The sequence below is a fragment of the Meles meles genome, chromosome 9, assembly GCF_922984935.1.
Source record: "Meles meles chromosome 9, mMelMel3.1 paternal haplotype, whole genome shotgun sequence".
Classification (NCBI taxonomy): domain Eukaryota; kingdom Metazoa; phylum Chordata; class Mammalia; order Carnivora; family Mustelidae; genus Meles; species Meles meles.
Genome location: NC_060074.1, coordinates 63,326,260 through 63,344,582, shown reverse-complemented (window position 1 = coordinate 63,344,582; position 18,323 = coordinate 63,326,260). Strand labels below are relative to the sequence as shown.

Below are 18,323 nucleotides of genomic sequence, written 5' to 3'. Positions count from 1 at the left end.
GGGGGGAAGCAGACTCCCTGCTGAGCAGAGAGCCAGATGCGGGGCTCGATTCCAGGACTCTGGGATCATGACCTGAGCTGAAGGCAGAGGCTTAACCCACTGAGTCACCCAGGTGCCCCAAACATGACATATTCTTGATAAGCAAACAACTCACTTGGTGAAAGCAGAAATGCACAGGTGTGATAGAATGTAGCTGATCATTTGAGTGGTTTGAGCACACCAAAAGCATGGGTCATTGTGTCTTTTTTTGGGGGGGGGGGTTATTGTGTCTTACAGAGAAAGTGCCAACCGCTGTTCCTGCAGTAAGTCAATTAGAATAGAGGTAGGTTAGATAAAAAGCAGTATGTGCCCAAAGGGTGGGGCAGATAAAGTGGGGAAGGGGGATTAGAGGAGAGTGATTATTATTCTTCCACAATGATGGGCAAAAATAACCACTGTGAACAACAGCCTGAGAGCATTAAGAAGTTCACCTTGGTTAAAACACAACTTCTGGGAAGGATAGATTTGGGAAATTTAGTTGGAGTGCTAAGTGCAGACAAAAACAAAACAAAACAAAACAAAACTAAAACCCTTCATTAGGCAATAATATATGAAACAGAGGTATTCATTCATCAAATAGGAATTTGGAAGATAAGACTGAGAGACGGGTTATTTCAAAGGTAGAATTTAACAAATTTGACTTTAGATTACTGTCAATATTAGAAAACAGTAAGGACAGAGGAGAGTTTGAGTCTGTTTGCTCAAAGAATGATATTGCAAACAACCAGCATCAAACTTAGTTAAAGGAAGGATGCCTGGGTGGCTCAGTGGGTTAGGCCTCTGCCTTTGGCTTAGGTCATGGTCTCAGGGTCCTGGAATTGAGTCCCACATCGGGCTCTCTGCTCAGTGGGAAGCCTGCTTCCCTCTCTGTCTCTGCCTGCCTCTCTGCCTACTTGTGATCTCTCTCTCTGTCAAATAAATAAACAAAATCTTAAAAAAAAAAAGCCACCAAAATGTTTAAAAAAAAAAAAAGAAAACTTGGTTAAAGGAGTAGGTTAGGATAGGGAAAAAAAAAGTCATGACTGAGAGCATGTTGAGTCTGAGTAACATTAGGCACACCTTTACTTCCTTACAGTAGTTCAGGCAGACTGTAGAATATACTTGCATTGCTTGAGAAGTATTTGGAAATTAATTTGTAGGTGTGTGTGTGATCACTTGTCCATACCTAGTAACTGGCAACATATTACAAAGTTGGGTTGTACAGAAGAATAGCTGATGTTCAAGAATATTCCTAAGAATAAAGTTTGATATATTGGCAATAGCACTCTCATCTGTAGAAAATTTGAACTAGTTAGACCTGGAGTAATTCTATGAATATAAAAAATGTAGCAATTTATTTTATCATTATCCACACAAGACACATCAGAGGAGGATATTTATGGAGGCGATCAGGAGGCATTTGATAAAATTAATTGCATAGTATTTTAGGTTCACATTTTTTTACCTTTTTTTAAAAGATTTTATTTATTTATTTGACAGAGAGCGCGAGAGTGGAAACACAAACAGGGGGAGTAGGAGAGGGAGAAGCAGGCTTCCTGCTGGGCAAGGAGCCTGAGGTGGGGGTCCATCCCAGGACCCTGGGATCATGACCTGAGCTGAAGGCAAAGGCTTATCTTAATACTCACAGTGGCTGATTGGAAATCTGAAATCTAGGTGACTAATAACGGTGTTTAGGAATGGATACTAAGTTTGATATGGAGGCTGATATTTGATACCATATGTGAAGAACTGTGACAAGCAGAAGGTGGATTTGTCGAACATTTTTAAAGACTTCCCAAGTATTGGGTGCCTGGGTGGCTCAGTGGGTTAGGCCTCTGCCTTCAGCTCGGGTCATGATCTCAGGGTTCTGGGATCGAGCCCTGCATCGGGCTCTCTGTTCAGCAGGGAGCCTGCTTCCTCCTCCCTCTCTGCCTGCCTCTCTGCCTACTTGTGATCTCTGTCTGTCAAATAAATGAATAAAATCTTAAAAAAAAAAAAGACTTCCCAAGTATTACTTTAAAAATTTCCCTGTGAGCTGGGTGCTGTACATAAGTGATGAATCACTGACTTACACTCCTGAAACCAATATTACACTTTACACTTTAATAACAATATTACAATTTAGTGTTAACTAACACTTCAATAAAAACTTGAAACGAAACAACCGAAATTTCCCTGTGATTTGAAGTAAAACTATATAAAAAAGGGTTTTACTATTGCTTGCACAGAAGTTACTATTGTGGCATTTGCTTTATAACAAATATGTAATTAGTTTGGCAGAATTACTGTAAACAAAAATTAAATAGAACTCATGTCTACAGCTACCAAAGAGCTAGCTTATTACAGCTGATGGAACAATTTCCATGAAGATACTGAATATTTATATTATACAAAATTCCATAATTAATTTGTGGTCTGAACAGGTGTCTTTGCTTTTTGTTTTTCACTTAAGATCGAATTCTAGATTCTCTTCACCTGTTAGACTAAACTTGCCATTTTTTCCAATGGATTATTTTCAGTTTTAAATTGATGGAAAAATGGTAAGAGAGTCAGTATATAGTTTTAGAAACAGTGTGATTGCCCAGAAGACAGAGCATGGACTTTGGGCTCAGGAGTAATTCTCTCAAATATTGGCTTTCTCATTTACTGGTTATTTGATGTTAGACAAATTACTTAACCTGGCTGACCCTTAGCTCCCTCATCTGCAAAATGAGAACAATTACACTAACTTTCCTTACCCCTCCCCCTCCCTCTTGGGGCTTCTCTAATTCAGCGGTTGGCTTAGTACCAGTTCCGGATGACCATTTGTAACTTCATAATGTAACAATTTGATTTCACCCGAAAATTGTGAGTAATGGAAAAGGAGAGAACACAGACAATTTCCTTATTTCCCTTTCTTACTCAACCCTCTTTTGCTCAAACTTAAAATCTCTTCGCTTCAAGGAGAATCCAAACTCTCAGTTCATAGCACCAATTCTTTTTTTTTCTAGACTATTTGTTACTGAAATTAAAGGGATGTCCTTTTTATGTCTATCTCATGCGCAGAAACTTAATGAAAGCAGTAGCTCCTCGGAAGGCAGCACTGTAGACATCGGTGCGCCTGCAGAAGAACAGCCTGTGGTGGAACCCGAGGAAACCCTTGAACCTGAAGCCTGTTTCACTGAAGGTAAGAAAATGTCCTTTATGTTAATCTTGGAATGGAATAGAACATTTAGTAGATATATGTCAGTGACCTCCAATATGCTAACAGTTTTAAAATCTGTGGTTATTTTTGGTTAACTCTGTCCATTATGTATAAAAGATCACAAACACGGAGAAAACTCTTTTTAACATAATCAAAACTAGTAATTTGTATTTTTAAAAATAAAATTGTGATTTCACAAGGAGTGGCATCTTAAACATTAATCACAATTCTCATACACAAAATTTGCCTTGAAAATAACTTTTTCGGGGCGCCTGGGTGGCTCAGTGAGTTAAAGCCTCTGCCTTCAGCTCAGGTCATGATTCCAGAGTCCTGGGATCAAGCCCCGCATCGGGCTCTCTGCTCAGTGGGGAGCCTGCTTCCCCCTCTCTCTCTCTGCCTGCTTCTTTGTCTACTTGTGATCTCTGTCTGTCAAATAAATAAATAAAATCTTAAAAAAAAATAACTTTCTGGGATGTCTGTGTGGCTCAGTCAGTTAAGCATCTGCCTTCGACTCAGGTCATGATCTCAGGGTCCTGGAATCCAGTCTCCCCTCCGGCTCCTTGCTCCGCTGGGAGCCTGCTTCTCTCTCTGCCTCTGCCTGCCACTCTGCCTGCTTGTGCTCTCTCTCTCTCTCTCTGACAAATAAATAAATAAATAAAATCTTAAAAAAAAACCTTTCTGACTACTAAAGTTAAATGACTGACAAATATAAACTGTATTTTTTTTTTAGCAAAATCATCATTTTCCAAAGCTTATTGGACAAAGCAGGAAATAAACACAGCCCCATACCCAATACCTGAACAGAACCCATTTGAGCCTGGTACAATATGGACAATAGTTTTAAGAGCTTTGTTTTCCCCATGATTAGCATTTCACATGGTCTGATTTTCTCAGGAATTTGAGTTTTGAAGATATGAATATATTTGCATATTCTCTATTTAGTGATCTCTTCTTCACAGGTCTGATAAATATTGTCCCCCTCTATTTCCCAGTATAAATTCCACACATCACTCAAGGTCCTTCTCAAAAGTACCTTCATCTGACCATGGTGGAAGAGAGCCTATTATTTCTTATTATTCCTCTCAACAGCTGTTAGTAATCATACCCATTTAATTCACCTGATAACTTTTTGTATATTATTTTAGGAGAGCTCTCCTCTTTCTGTTTTGAACTGTTGTATGTATTTTACTGTCTTTTTTCCTCTGTCCTTTCCTTCCTTCCTTCCCTTTTCCCTTTTCTTCCAGCGTACTTGACTTTTTCTTTTTTTTCTTTTGTGTTTTTTGAGGGTCTTTGCGGGGGAGGGTTGGATTGTTTTGTTTTGTTTTGCCCTGAGGTGGGCTTCCTGAGTTTATATATATTTTTTGAAAACAAGAATGTAAGGTTCTTGGTGGCAAGGTCCATGTGCTGTACCTTTTTTCTTTTTGCCTTAAAAAAATGTTATTTGTATCCTCCATGGTGCTTACAATGGTAATCACGGAATGGTTTGAATGAGTAAAAGCAGTCAGTATAAGGAAGGTAATGACAAATCAAAGCAGAGCCAAGCAATCACATTTTAATGGACGAAATTAATTTTGAAAATTATATGAGCTCTTCTAGAAACACCACAAGAAAACAAAACAATAACAAACCAGCATTGTTGGGGGAGATCTACATCATTATTCCATAACCTCTTTAAAAGGGAAGTTCGCTCTTTATCAGTAATCTCATTTTGAACTCCTCTAGAGTGACTTCAACAGAGAGCAGTAGCATGACATGTAAGGGCAAAGCTACCTTACATTTGTTTGTACTTTACAGAGTTCTTTTTTGGACAAGAAGAGTCAAGGCAGAAAAAGCAGGTAGTATTAGCTAGCGAACTGTTTAAGGAGGCTGAATAATTTCCACAGCCTCATACAGCTAATGAACGTGTCTTACTCCTCCAGGCTTAGAGAGTTATCCTAGCAAGATGGAGATGGTAATTATAGTGAGGAGATGAATCAGGGACATGCTAAAGAGTATTACTGAAGCAGCAGAAGTTACTTCATCTACTCCTGTTTGAACACTATACTTGCAGGCTGTGTACAAAGATTTAAATGTTGTCAAATCAGTGTGGAAGAAGGGAGGGGGAAACAATGGTGGAACCTGAGAAGAACGTGTTTCCGAATAGTTGAACATAACTGGTTTGAGACCTTCATTGTCTTCATGATTCTGCTTAGTAGTGGTGCACTGGTAAGTGACTATTAAGCAAAAGTGGTACAATATCAAGTTTACGATAATCTAATACTGATGACTTATTAATCCTTTCTATTACATTGTTTTAGTATTCAATGCATCTTCTTCCCCAAAACCCTCATCCGGCATCCATTTTCATTTTCATGTTGTCAACTATTAACTCTGCTAAACTTCGTTATCTCTACTTAGATATATACACATCTATAAATCCATCCTTAAATATATATACATCTCTAAATCCATCCTTCCATCCATCCATCCATTCATTCACTTACCACCCACCCATCCACCCCCTCACTCTTCTGTCTCTAACACATTTTTCATTACCTCCACATCCTATCTTCCAGATTATAGACTTAATGTTTTAACTATGCATTTGCGTATTTATTTCTACTATGTATACATACAGTTTCTAATAAATTATTTATTAAGTTTTGCTTATTATTATGTAACCTAGAAAATTTGTCCCTCCCTCGGGCGCCTGGGTGGCTCAGTGGTTTAAGCCGCTGCCTTCGGCTCAGGTCATGATCTCAGGGTCCTGGGATCGAGTCCCACATCGGGCTCTCTGCTCGGCAGGAAGCCTGCTTCCCTCTCACTCTCTCTGCCTGCCTCCCTGCCTACTTGTGATCTCTCTCTGTCAAATAAATAAATAAATAATCTTTAAAAAAAAAAAAAGAAAGAAAATTTGTCCCTCCAGCTTATTCATTATAACTAGAGAATACAAATATTCAATTACCCACATTTTAAAAAGAAGGTAAGAATGCCAACTCAGTGTAGTTAATGGAAATCCTGTGATGGAGAATATGTAACTTCTGAATTCTGATGAATATTCCTTCTGAATGGTATTAACTCCTTATGGGCAGTCAATAAGTCCTTAGGGACCACTTCTCTGTCCCTTTTAAATTGTGTCTACGATTCTTATGCTACTCAGGAAACAAGGAATATGAATATTGGTAACAAAAAATATTGGGCAGCATGCCTAAGTGATTCATTTAAAGATTGCTTTCTCTTTTTACGAAGATGGTTTTTACATCGAATTAATTTATATTTGTACGAAAATCACTTACAAATATATAAAGCATAACATAGATAACATTTTAGAGAAACACTGACACAAATATATTTAAGCTATAAGACAGATAGGTGACAGACAAAATGAGCTTATCTAATTGAAATACAATCCCTTAAGTTTCTTTAATGTACATTTATAATTAGAACATAAGCCTATATTTCCCATATTTCTCTGATGACATAAACTTTCTCTGCATGTTACTTTATACAAGAAATAGTCTTTTGTCCCTGAAACGAATGTGAGACTTAGATGTAAAGTATAAACAGAAGTTCATACATAGTATTAGTAGAATACATATCATAATCTAAATGAAATATATTTCTATCTTATCATTATCATACCATATCTCTGCTGAGAAATATAAACTATCAGTAAAATGAAGGGGAGAGAAGGGGAAAATGAGGCCAACTATATAGTAAAATTCAGCAATGAGAGGATTGATTAAAACTTCTGCTTTATGAAAAATATAAACCTCCATTTTTTATTTCTTTTTTATGGCAAAAAATCAACAGGAGAAAGCAAAAGAGATGACATAAAAGGAAAAGCTGGGGTAACACCATCAGGATATGACATCAAGAACTGTTTCCTAAACAAGTCCAAATTAATTCATAAAAACTATGCTTTTACCTCTTTCTTCTGGCTATAATATAAATGGAGAGTATAACTTTCCACTGATTCATTAAAAGATCTTTGAGAGGAAAAAAGTTTAAAAAATTTAAGAAACAGCAATACCTACTACTCCTCTCCCCTCCTAGCCCAATGGGATGTCATATATATATATACAGAGAGAAATATGTTTATATATTATATATAAATATTACATATATAATAAAAATCAGGGAAATTTTTAAAAAATAAAATCAGGGAATATATATGTGTATATGTGTGTGTATATATGTATGATCATATATATACATATATGATCAGAAAAATAACTTAGAAGATATAATAGTTTTAGAAAGCTAAAATATATAACTTTTCTTTATAGGCATTTGAAGACATATATATTGATCAGCGAAAGACAATTAAGACAATGCTGGAATATGCTGACAAGGTTTTCACTTACATTTTCATTCTGGAAATGCTTCTAAAATGGGTGGCATATGGCTATCAAACATATTTTACCAATGCCTGGTGTTGGCTGGACTTCTTAATTGTGGATGTAGGTATCCTGTGTATCTTTGTCTTTATCACAGTAGTTTGTCTGGCTCGTATACTAATTCTAGAAGAGAGAATCTGGACAGTATGCTATGGTGGCAGGAAATGCTATTTAATCAATTCTAATTCACTGAATGGTAGTGTTATAATAAGAAATAAGCTTAGTCCTGGTTTGGCATTGAGGGGATGGGATCTATGGCGGTTGAGTAGGATGGGAAGGAGAAAAACAATACAGCAGCTTGTAGGGAAAATGGTGAAATAGGGTGTATTGCTTAAATTCCTTTCTATAGAGATTTTGTCATTTTGCAATAATAATATTTTATTTTTCATTGCTCTATTTTAAGTATTTCATAAGGATCAGTGTATCTCTAAAAATGCAGAAGAAATTATAGCACATTGCAAGTAATATAAAAAGTATATTTAAATATAAGGTAACAATATACTGAAAAATAGAAAATTTTGCCAAAATAGTGTCCAATGTATGTGAAACTGTCCAAGACTAGCCACTTTCAAACCAAAGAAATTATAATTCTGGATATGAAGTTTTGGTACATTCCTTATTTAGAGAATTAGACACCTAATATTTTCATTTCTTAGTGCTCTCATATTTCATACAAGATAAGTAAATTCATTGATCTATTTACTTGGCAAATATTTGTTGATTATCCATTTTCAGCCAGGTAATCAGAGCAGAAGCTGTAAATTAGTATAGAAAAATCTAAGGAAGTTTCATGATGGAATTATTTATTAAATTACATTGTTTACATAAGAATAAACTTTAGAGAAAACACAGGTGTTAGCAAGACAAACAAAAACTCACCTTCAAAAAAACTGTGAAATCGATGTGCCAAGTTATTAATTTTTGAGAGTATCAATTATAATTAGTTGAACACACAGTGCAGGATTGAGATTTCTTGCTTTTGTATTTTATCACTAGCCATACAAAGCCCTAAATTCACCACAATTTAATAAAATAAAAGAAGGATGACCAATAACCTTTTCTTTTCTGAATTTCTTCCTTTTTAAAATTAATTTTTATTTGGTTTTTCTAACTAATTGCTCTACTAATTAATTAGTTTAACAGTAAATAAATTATATGACATTTAATTTAAGGTTTTTTATTCAACTACCTCTAATTAACATCCCGAAAGCTACTTTTTTTGCATCAAGCTGAAAATACTTGCTTAAAATTTTAAAAGCTTTATGGGAAATATGCAACCATTTATCTTTTGAGTAATTATAAGCAAAATTCATATTTATTATATTATATAGTAAATTGATGATTTTATTTATTCCCTTATTTATTGATGCAGGTTTCATTGGTCAGTTTAACAGCAAATGCCTTGGGTTACTCAGAACTTGGTGCCATCAAATCTCTCAGGACACTGAGAGCTCTGAGACCTCTAAGAGCCTTATCACGATTTGAAGGGATGAGGGTAAGGAAAATGAAAGAACCTGAAGTATTACATATAGTAAAAATTAAATTAATTACATTAAATTCTATAAAAGGAAAACCCATGCATGCAAAAGGAATGGCAAATCCTTGCAAAATTGCTACTTTATCATTTTATCTGTTGCATATTTACTTCTGGGTGATATGCAAGAGAACTTGGGCCTCCCTTGAAATGATGTAATATCATTTATCTGCTGTGCTCATGAAAATGACTTTATTTCCTAATCCATCTTGGGAGTTTCCTTACAAAAAAAAACAAAAAAACAAAAAAAACCATATGCACTATTAAAGTACTATGTGTAATGATATGATAATAATCCACTGAAGTTAAGTCTACGTTATATGCTTCTCATTTGTGATGACCTAAATTGTACTTAATGAGTTTTACCAAAAATAATGTGAATCACACATGTGCCTAAGTATAAAAGTAAAGGAAAACCGTTTTTAAATATCAAAATTTTGTCTGTATAATGCCAAAGTTTGCATTCTTTAAATATTCAAGGTAACTATTAAATATTGACTGAATTTTGAACTTTTTAAAAAAGTTATGTTTATATAGCCTCAATTTATAACTGCCTTAATCTTTTTAATTTATATAGATAGTAATACTAACTTGAAGATTATATGTAAATCCACCCAATTTTTCATGACAATAAATAAAACATTTATAATAGAATGAACAGAAAATATGATTTTGACTCATTACTATAGATGATTAATAAATTAAGCATAACTCAAATTTCACTCGAGTTACAGAAAATGTTATACTATTCCTTTCAAGGAAATGTTCTACCATTCCCTATGATTCATTATAGATTAGAAATGTTGTCATTATTGACCTATTATTATTTCCCATGCCTTATTAAAATTCATGAAGCATTGATATATAAGATGTATAACATAAAAAAGGAGTTCTTTTTTTTAAAAAAGGTCAAATTTTTTCTTGCCAAAACAAAGCTGCTTAGTAGGTGTGATTCTAATAGAAAAACATTGCTTTTTTTCTGCCTAAAATTTAGTTGTTTATGGAAACTGAGCTGTATTGAAGGCTTCCAATTATATCTTCTAGGTTGTTGATAGCCTTACCTGTTCTTTTAAAATAAGATTTATTGTAAATGTCACTTTTTAAGAACATGAGACTTGTCTTTATTTTCCCTAACATATATAGAAAGTTTTTTCCTCATTAGAAACAATTAAACACAATATAATGCAGTCTTATTTTATTTCTCACAGAGATCTTCACATTTTTCTAAAATGTTAAAGGAAATTCTCTCCAGGGTATGTAAAAACTAAGTTTATTTTCCAGTTAAAATGTCACTTTCCTTTGTTTCAGACTGGCCGTTTCAGTTCTTGAGAAAAATATTATTTTTATACATTTTACTTGAAAACATATTGTCTGAATCAAAGTGATACCTTTTAAATGCCTTCTGAAATCTGAACAATGCTAAGTATTTGAAGCGGTTATAAACATTTTGAATTTAACCTTTTGAAAATGTACTAAATCTATGATTCAAATGGCCAGATATTCCCATGTTTAATACTTTATTTCCATAACAACATTGGTCTTGTGGGTCTACCTTTGATTTTTATGAAATAACCTTATCTATAATTATTGATCAATAATGCTTTTTATGTATGTAAGGAGAGGTTAACTTTTGCAACTGAGAATGTTAAAAACATAAGCTTCTTATTGATGCTAATAGGAGATGAACTCTTCTTTAAATTATAGGATTTATGAATATGGTTACTTACCTCTTGTTATAGCATATACACAACCCTAAAATGGCTGATCGTTACAACACATGTTTGGCATTGTAGAGACAAAATCACCTGATTCTTGATTCTATTTCTGTGTTTCTAGTGTTTGGATTTTTTTTTTTTTTACTTTCTAAAAATGTAAACATGGATGATGGTGAGGATAAACATAATAATGATGACTATAATTGGGAAGTGATACTTGAATATATTCAGAAACTCTCATTTTATTCTTTTCCCTAGAAGCATAAAATCACAATAGCTGTGTCAGAGTGTAAATCAAGCACTCATTTTATTTTTGTTGACTTGTCAGTTTTTCAAGCATGTGCTTTTATGCAACATTACCAAATAAAGCATGTTGTATAGTGCTTGATAAGAAGTTAGAAAGTAATAAATTATCATCACGTTGCACTTTATGTTTTGCATGTTTTATGCACATTTCTGGCTGACAGCTTTTAAACATTTATTGTATTTCAAATTTCCAGTCCAAATTTTTCAACTTGTAAAATTGAACTGAGTGAATTGATGTTGTGAATATCTAGAGTAAAATAAAATTTGTACTTAAATTTGTATTTTAATTTTCCTAATCTAAGAAATCTTAGATACCTTCCTTTTCAAAAGAACTCAAGTCTTGATAGGGAAGCAGACAGAGACCATCATATACATAAAGTAACACCAAATGTTCTGTCATATCAGATTTCTAACTAATAACAAACTATATATTTCTATTTTATATAGGATAATCTTGCTCCAACTTGGATGGGGTGGAGCGCTGGTTCCTCCCCTCAGCCCTTTATTATGGGTACTGTATTACCCCTTTTGCTACCTTTCATCCTTTCACTGTGACTTTGTGTAGTGGGATGAGGGAGGGATTGGGAAGGGTACTATTGCACCACAGTAGAGAAAATACACTCTACTCTAATCCCCTATTTTCAATTGTCTTAAATTTTCTTTTGAGAAAAATACCTTTGTGAATTTACCTTCTGTGGATTTGAACACCAACTGTTGATATTTTTATTGAGTTTCACTGAATATGATTTAGTGATATGTATATGGAATCTATCCATTTATGGGGAGATTTTCTGATCGGTGAGGGTGGGGGTCTAGGAATGAATGCGTGAAAACTTAAACTTGATGATTGATGATACTGTTTGAGGCATAAAACCCCTTGCCATTTTTTACACTGGTCTAGGGCCTGAAAATGGCCATCCAGATACCAGCAGTCAATTCCCAGCCTTGTTAATACGTGTGAGCAGATGCTAGTGTTCAATATTCCACCTTTCATAAGACTGGTATTGATTACATGACCATATTCATTTTTATTAAGTGAAAATTTATAAGGGTTGTTTTCAAAATGTAATGAGGCAAAAATATATTGAGTTGAGTCAGCACATGTGATTTGTATTTTAAATGGGGAAAAGTTAATATAAAGAGATCCACATGTTTGAATTTTACAGACTAGAATACCTACCTAGAAATAAAACAGAAACATTTTACCATATAGAATTTAATGTATAAGCTCATTTCTTAGAGCCCAAATAACTTTTTAGTATCTTAGAAGATATCACAATGCAAACATAAATAAAAATGAATCTATATTTTGTTTATACTTGAAGTTTAAAAGTAATATAAAAGAAGGAGAGTTTTTATTCTTAAGAGAGATGAAATTGGAGATTTTGTTTGGATAATTGTATCATATCTTTCCAAGATAATTATCTTAAACTCCACAACACAAATGTAATCATTAGATTTTTTAGAAGATTCCACTATTATTCTTCATACTTAAAATTGTGTCATTTTGTTTTGCCTGCTTTTGATTTTTATTCATTTAGCTTTTATATTTAGGTTAAAGAAGCATTAGAATCCATGAGTAGTATTATTTGAAGTTTAAAGATAATTTGCTCAGACAAGACATTTCTATATGTATCAAAATTCCTAACCTTAATTTGCATACTTAATTGTCAATCCTTCATTTTGTGTTGATTTAATAAAATACAGATAATGAATCAGATATGGGAAGAGTTTTTATAAGAATGGATTGTGGTAGAATAGAGAAATTCAACTGATGATGTTTTGCAAAACATTTGTGAGAAGAAGCAAACTCTAGTATTCATTTATTAAGACGGATCCTTCCTTAGACATCTTCTTTTCTGCATCCTGAAACCTCAGTCTGTTCTTTCCAATTTATTCAGGCCATTCCTTCCCAGTGCCTTTATCTCATGGGAACCAATTACTGCCATTCCCTAGAACCTGAAAAGAATTAATACACCTCCCTCCGTGCTAAACCAAGAAATGGCTTGGGACTCTTGGGAAGAGACAATTCCTTTCTCTGAACTCTGTTGCTCCATTTAAGAAACTTTAAATATGTTGGACCTTTGTATAGTAAATTTCCCAATACTATGCCAAATGTTTTCCAACATTTAGTTCTTTTATCTTCATAAAAATAAACCTTTTCTCTAGACCAAATGTATGCCAACATTGCAAATCATTTCCTGAAAGACACTGCTTCAGAGTACTTACTTGCATTATGAATTACAGAGAGTTCATTTTAACACAAAACTAATCCCCAAAGCAAACTGCTCAGACTTATTGGCTAACCCCCAATTTTTTTGTTGTGCCGGGCTTTTTATTCTCATCTCATATCCAAAGTAACATTAAAAATTATGTTTTCGTCAACAGATGCTTAGTTAATCTTTATTTCACTCATTCATTCAACCATTTTCCCCTTAAATTCAAAGTACTCTGTTACATTCCCGTATTTGAAGCATTCAAGACCTTGGAGAATTCACAAATATATTTTTGCATCTTAAGTTAAAAAAAGAAAAATCCTCTTGTCTGTCAAGATTACAGGAATGCAGTTAACTCTAATGCAGCGCAATATGGGAACCAGATAAATGGGAGCAACTCTAAGGAGAATGAGTGAGGTAGAATGGAAAGAGCAAGCACTAGATGCTACTTCTAGTCTACTTTCTGAATTTAATCTATCTTAGCCTCATTTTTCTCATTGCCAACAGAGAACACCATACTAAATTATCTCTATGGTCCTGGCCAGCAATGGAATTCTGATTCTTAAATTCAAAAGAGGAACGCTCATCTTTATTTTGGAGGCTAACGTGGAGGGCGAAGTGAGGCTCCATGAAAGAAGTGCCACGTGAACTAGACCTTGTAGAAGAAAGAATGTTCCTGAAAGGGGGACACTGGGCAAGGGATTTCAAAGGCATCTCAGTTGTCTGGTAATTGTATCAGTTGGGTTGGCATGAGGGTAGGTGGCTAGGGAAATTTAAGCTAGAAATGTAGACTGGTGGGGTGATTTGAATACCAATGTAAGGAAAATATTTGATGATCAGTGGGGATCCACTAAATAATTTTAAAGTGAGACTTAGGGATGATGAATTCATATCACATAGATGAAAGGAAGGAGAAAGTTAGAGGACTCTGACAACAGTGCCAGTATGAAATATCAGAGTCCAGAGCTAGGATGAATGGTAAAAATGGGAAAGAAGTGCCAGAGTTGAGAAAGGGCTTGAAGAAAGAAGTGTGGAACCTACAGGTTGACATGTAAAGAACTTCAGGAAATAAGTATAGGACACCAGTATGCCGCCCAGTCTCTAAACTGGCTGTTGTAGGTACAAATGTGCATTCTAAAGGGTACTCTGTGTATACACAATAAAAATAAGGTGTTGTTTTTTTTTTAATCTGAGTGGTAAACTAAATATTCAGAAAGTGAGGGAAAGAACTAACTTGATTCCAGCTATCAAATTTTGAATCCAAGAGAAATCTAAGTGTATCCACAGATTTAAAATATATAAAATAAGGATTTACTTGATCAACTGTATTACTGCACACAGGCAGATGAGGTAAAGTAAGATGTCATGCTTCAGTTCAGTAAGCTGCGTAGGCTATATGACCTGGATCTTTCTGGATGACTCCACCATCCTATATGTTTATGCTCGTTTCCTTATCTTTGCCAACAGTGGTTTTACAGTTTCCTTTTGCCCACTTAGCACAATGTTTTGAAACCCCGTAAGGCCTAGCGTTTTTTGCAAACTTGCAATACAGGTCAGAAGCGTAAGGAGTTGGCTCATGTATTTGTTTTTTTGGACAGGCGATCAAAAAACTTTGCTCTAAAAATACACTGGCATCAAAAGGCAGATAGACCATATTTTGATGCTTATTGTATATGTTGGATCAGTTTGATAAGAATAATAGAAGTACGCAGGTAGAAGTAACTTATCTATATTCAAGTCTGAGGCATCCTCTGTGCTTATGAGCATCTTAGGTCCTGTTTTTATCTTCTCTCTTAGCTACTCATAAATGCAGCTCCAATGGGTACCATAGAGGAGGGAGGACAGCCATTCCTACAGTGTTACCAAATATGAAACTCAGATCTTTAATCTGGGATCCAAAAATTAAGAGGGGGAAAAATGTTCCTATAGAAAAAGAAGAGATAATTATTTAGCACAGAATTTGATATTAATCACATCAGATTTGGGATCTATATATGGCATCCCTCCTTTTCTTACTTTCTTAGGAATCTGATTTCTATTATGTTTCATTTAAAATAAGTTTATTGAATTAAACTCAGTAAATGAAACAACTGACATGACTGGAGCTTGAAATAAACGATGTGATGATCTAATGAAATACATAATGCTAAATTGTCTTGCTTTTTATGCAAAAAATATTATTAGTCTTAGCAATGCATGAATAATTAAGGACAAAACTATAGTAGGCATTTAATACTATTTTTATATTTATACATCTGAATTTTAAATTTATTGAAGTATATTGGTCAAACCAAATTGTGTCCAAATATTTTAGTTTCATTATTTAATATACTGCCTTTTAAAAAATTAATCTTCTGTATTAGGATTTCCTACTTCTCTTTTTTCTAATAAACAACAAATATTATAATTTCATCTGGCAGCAAATTCCTCTGATTTTGCCTTTCCTTTAACCTTTTGGTACTTCCCCTTCTCTTTCTTTAAACTTTTTTTTCTTCTTTCTTTGTTATATTGTCTATATTTGTTTCCCTAAATGTATTGCATAAGAACAAATGGATTTCATTTTAAGATTTTTTTGCTTTGTTTTTAAGTCCTAGAATAGTCTTGATCCAAAAAAAAAAAAAAAAAAGGAAAGAAAGAGAAAAAGAAAAAAAGAAATACCAAGATTACTAGGGGAATGTCTTTTCCTTTTTAACAAATAAGAACTCTGACTTTTCTTTTTTTCCATTTGTGTATTAGGTGGTTGTGAATGCCCTTTTAGGAGCAATTCCATCCATCATGAATGTGCTTCTGGTTTGTCTTATATTCTGGCTAATTTTCAGCATCATGGGCGTAAATTTGTTTGCTGGCAAATTCTACCACTGTATTAACACCACAACTGGTGACATGTTTGACATCAACGAAGTGAATAATCATTCTGATTGCCTAAAACTAATAGAAAGAAATGAGACTGCCCGATGGAAAAATGTGAAAGTAAACTTTGATAATGTAGGATTTGGGTATCTCTCTTTGCTTCAAGTTGTAAGTGAACACTCTTTTCTCTGAAATTTGTTTATTGTTTGGAATAATAACAAAGTAATGACATACATCTAAGTTACTAAGCAGAGAGTAGTTATTACGAAGGAGGTGTATAGCATACGTTATTTCTAATTCTGATTTAGGAGTACAAGCGTAGGAGCCCAGACGGGTGGCAGCTTGGGTCCGTGTGAGTGCAGTGCAGCATAGTTGACAGTGCCCAGCTATTTGACTTCTTGCCAAAGGTTTTGTTTTCTCCCTGCCCATTTTGTTCTCTCTTCCCATATGAACAAACTGATTATTTGTTAAGAATGCTATTATTTTCCCCATTGCAACTGGAGAGCTTTTTTCGCTGATGGATCACCCTCCCCAAACATACACATTAACACAACTATTGGATCATAACTAACTTGTGCCAATTACCTGCTACTGAGCTGTGTGATTTGGATTGAAGATCGGGGAATGAATGATATGTAGGTTTTAGGGATAGATCCTCATAGTGAAATAGAGATAACACAGGGTAGTGCCTGAACCCAGAAGTGAAATACAAGCAGCTGTGGTCTCACTTCAAATGACCTTTCAGTACAACTATTGAGTCTAAGTATCTAAATATTCATGATTTTTCCTACTGGGCTTCTAAGCCTGATTTATGAAAGAGAAAAATAGTTCACAGTTTATAAAAATGCAAAAGTGGTGGCCCTTTAAGGATTTGCATTTGATGCTGCTTTTGGCATGATATGCATCACAACAAAGCAGTGGCTAAAAACAGAATCCAGATTGAAAAACGCAGAAAGATCTTGCTCTATTTTGGCCACTGAAAACTCAGCTTTGAAAAAAAAAAAAAGGCTATAAAAGTTCTTTCCTTGTGTTTCCATAAAGCTTTAGGGCAGAAATCCATTTCTACTCCCCAGGATTATGTTTTCAATTGCTCAGCCAGGAGACTAGCCAAGCAAACAAACCTGCATTGGTCAAAACCCTCTTGCATCTCTTTCAGAGGTGTCTGTACTATGATGCCTTTACAAGTTCTTCCCATCTTCTTTTGGAATTCCTATTTCTCTTCTCCATGTTTCTCACTTACTCTGAATGTTTATGCAATTAAAATTGGGATTTAAAAAAATCTGGCAAGTATGAATTCTTTCAATATTATCGTGGGCCCACGATGACATTTTCTTGAGAGTTTATTCTAACCCTTAATTAATAACCACACTTGTAAAAATCACTAAAGTGTATCACTTTCTCTGTAAAATTGAGAAAGGAAAAAAATTTTCAGGCAATTCCTTAAAATGCTAAATAATTCTGAAAATGTAGGGTAAAGCTCTTGCAGGAAGCCATTAAATAAATTCCACCACTCTAAAGTACTACTTTATAGTTGCCTTTATGCAGAATCACCTCTGTTGATGAGTAACTCATTGAAATGGTTCCTCGAATCACTTTTCTGTTCCTGTACCTAGTGTATAATGGTCTTGTTTTATCATTGACCTCTGTCATTGACATTCAACATTTCCCTCTCTGACACACAAACAGCTTCTATTTTCTAGCTAAGAATCATTAGTTTCTCTTCCCTGCCATCACACCCACCCTTCCTTGGCTTTCTTGCCGTGACATCCTGCACTTCACGAGTGTTAGTGTTATGAAAACAAAGATGTGTTGGGATACAGTTGCTGAAAGCTTTGCTAGACTTGCTCACTAGCTAAGAACAATCCTCTCAGACTTCTAGGGTTTAAAATGTATGTCCTCTGACAAATAACAAATTACAATATTTTAATAGACGTGGGAACTCTCTTGAATCTGGAACACCCAGTGTCTACTGTATTATTTTCCATTTTTGTCCATATTAACTCACTTTCATCAGAAACTACAGAGAAAAAAAATAGAATAAAAGACTATTTCTGGATGCTATGCTTCAAAATTCTTAAAAGAATAGTTGCAATTATGACTTTATATAATCCCATATGATCC

The 18,323-nt window shown here is 34.3% G+C and overlaps 1 protein-coding gene across 6 annotated transcripts in view; it reads left to right on the top strand.

Annotated features, from left to right (window-relative positions):
- The window catches only part of LOC123950557 (sodium channel protein type 1 subunit alpha), a 152,350-nt gene that overhangs the window by 122,290 nt on the left and 11,737 nt on the right, over positions 1-18,323 (top strand). For all 6 annotated transcript variants that reach the window (XM_046018496.1, XM_046018491.1, XM_046018495.1 and 3 more), the window contains exons 18-22: positions 3,064-3,184; positions 5,253-5,407; positions 7,471-7,644; positions 8,954-9,076; positions 16,089-16,370. In XM_046018496.1, coding sequence (XP_045874452.1) covers positions 3,064-3,184; positions 5,253-5,407; positions 7,471-7,644; positions 8,954-9,076; positions 16,089-16,370 — 855 coding nt within the window. The remainder of the gene's footprint in view (positions 1-3,063; positions 3,185-5,252; positions 5,408-7,470; positions 7,645-8,953; positions 9,077-16,088; positions 16,371-18,323) is intronic.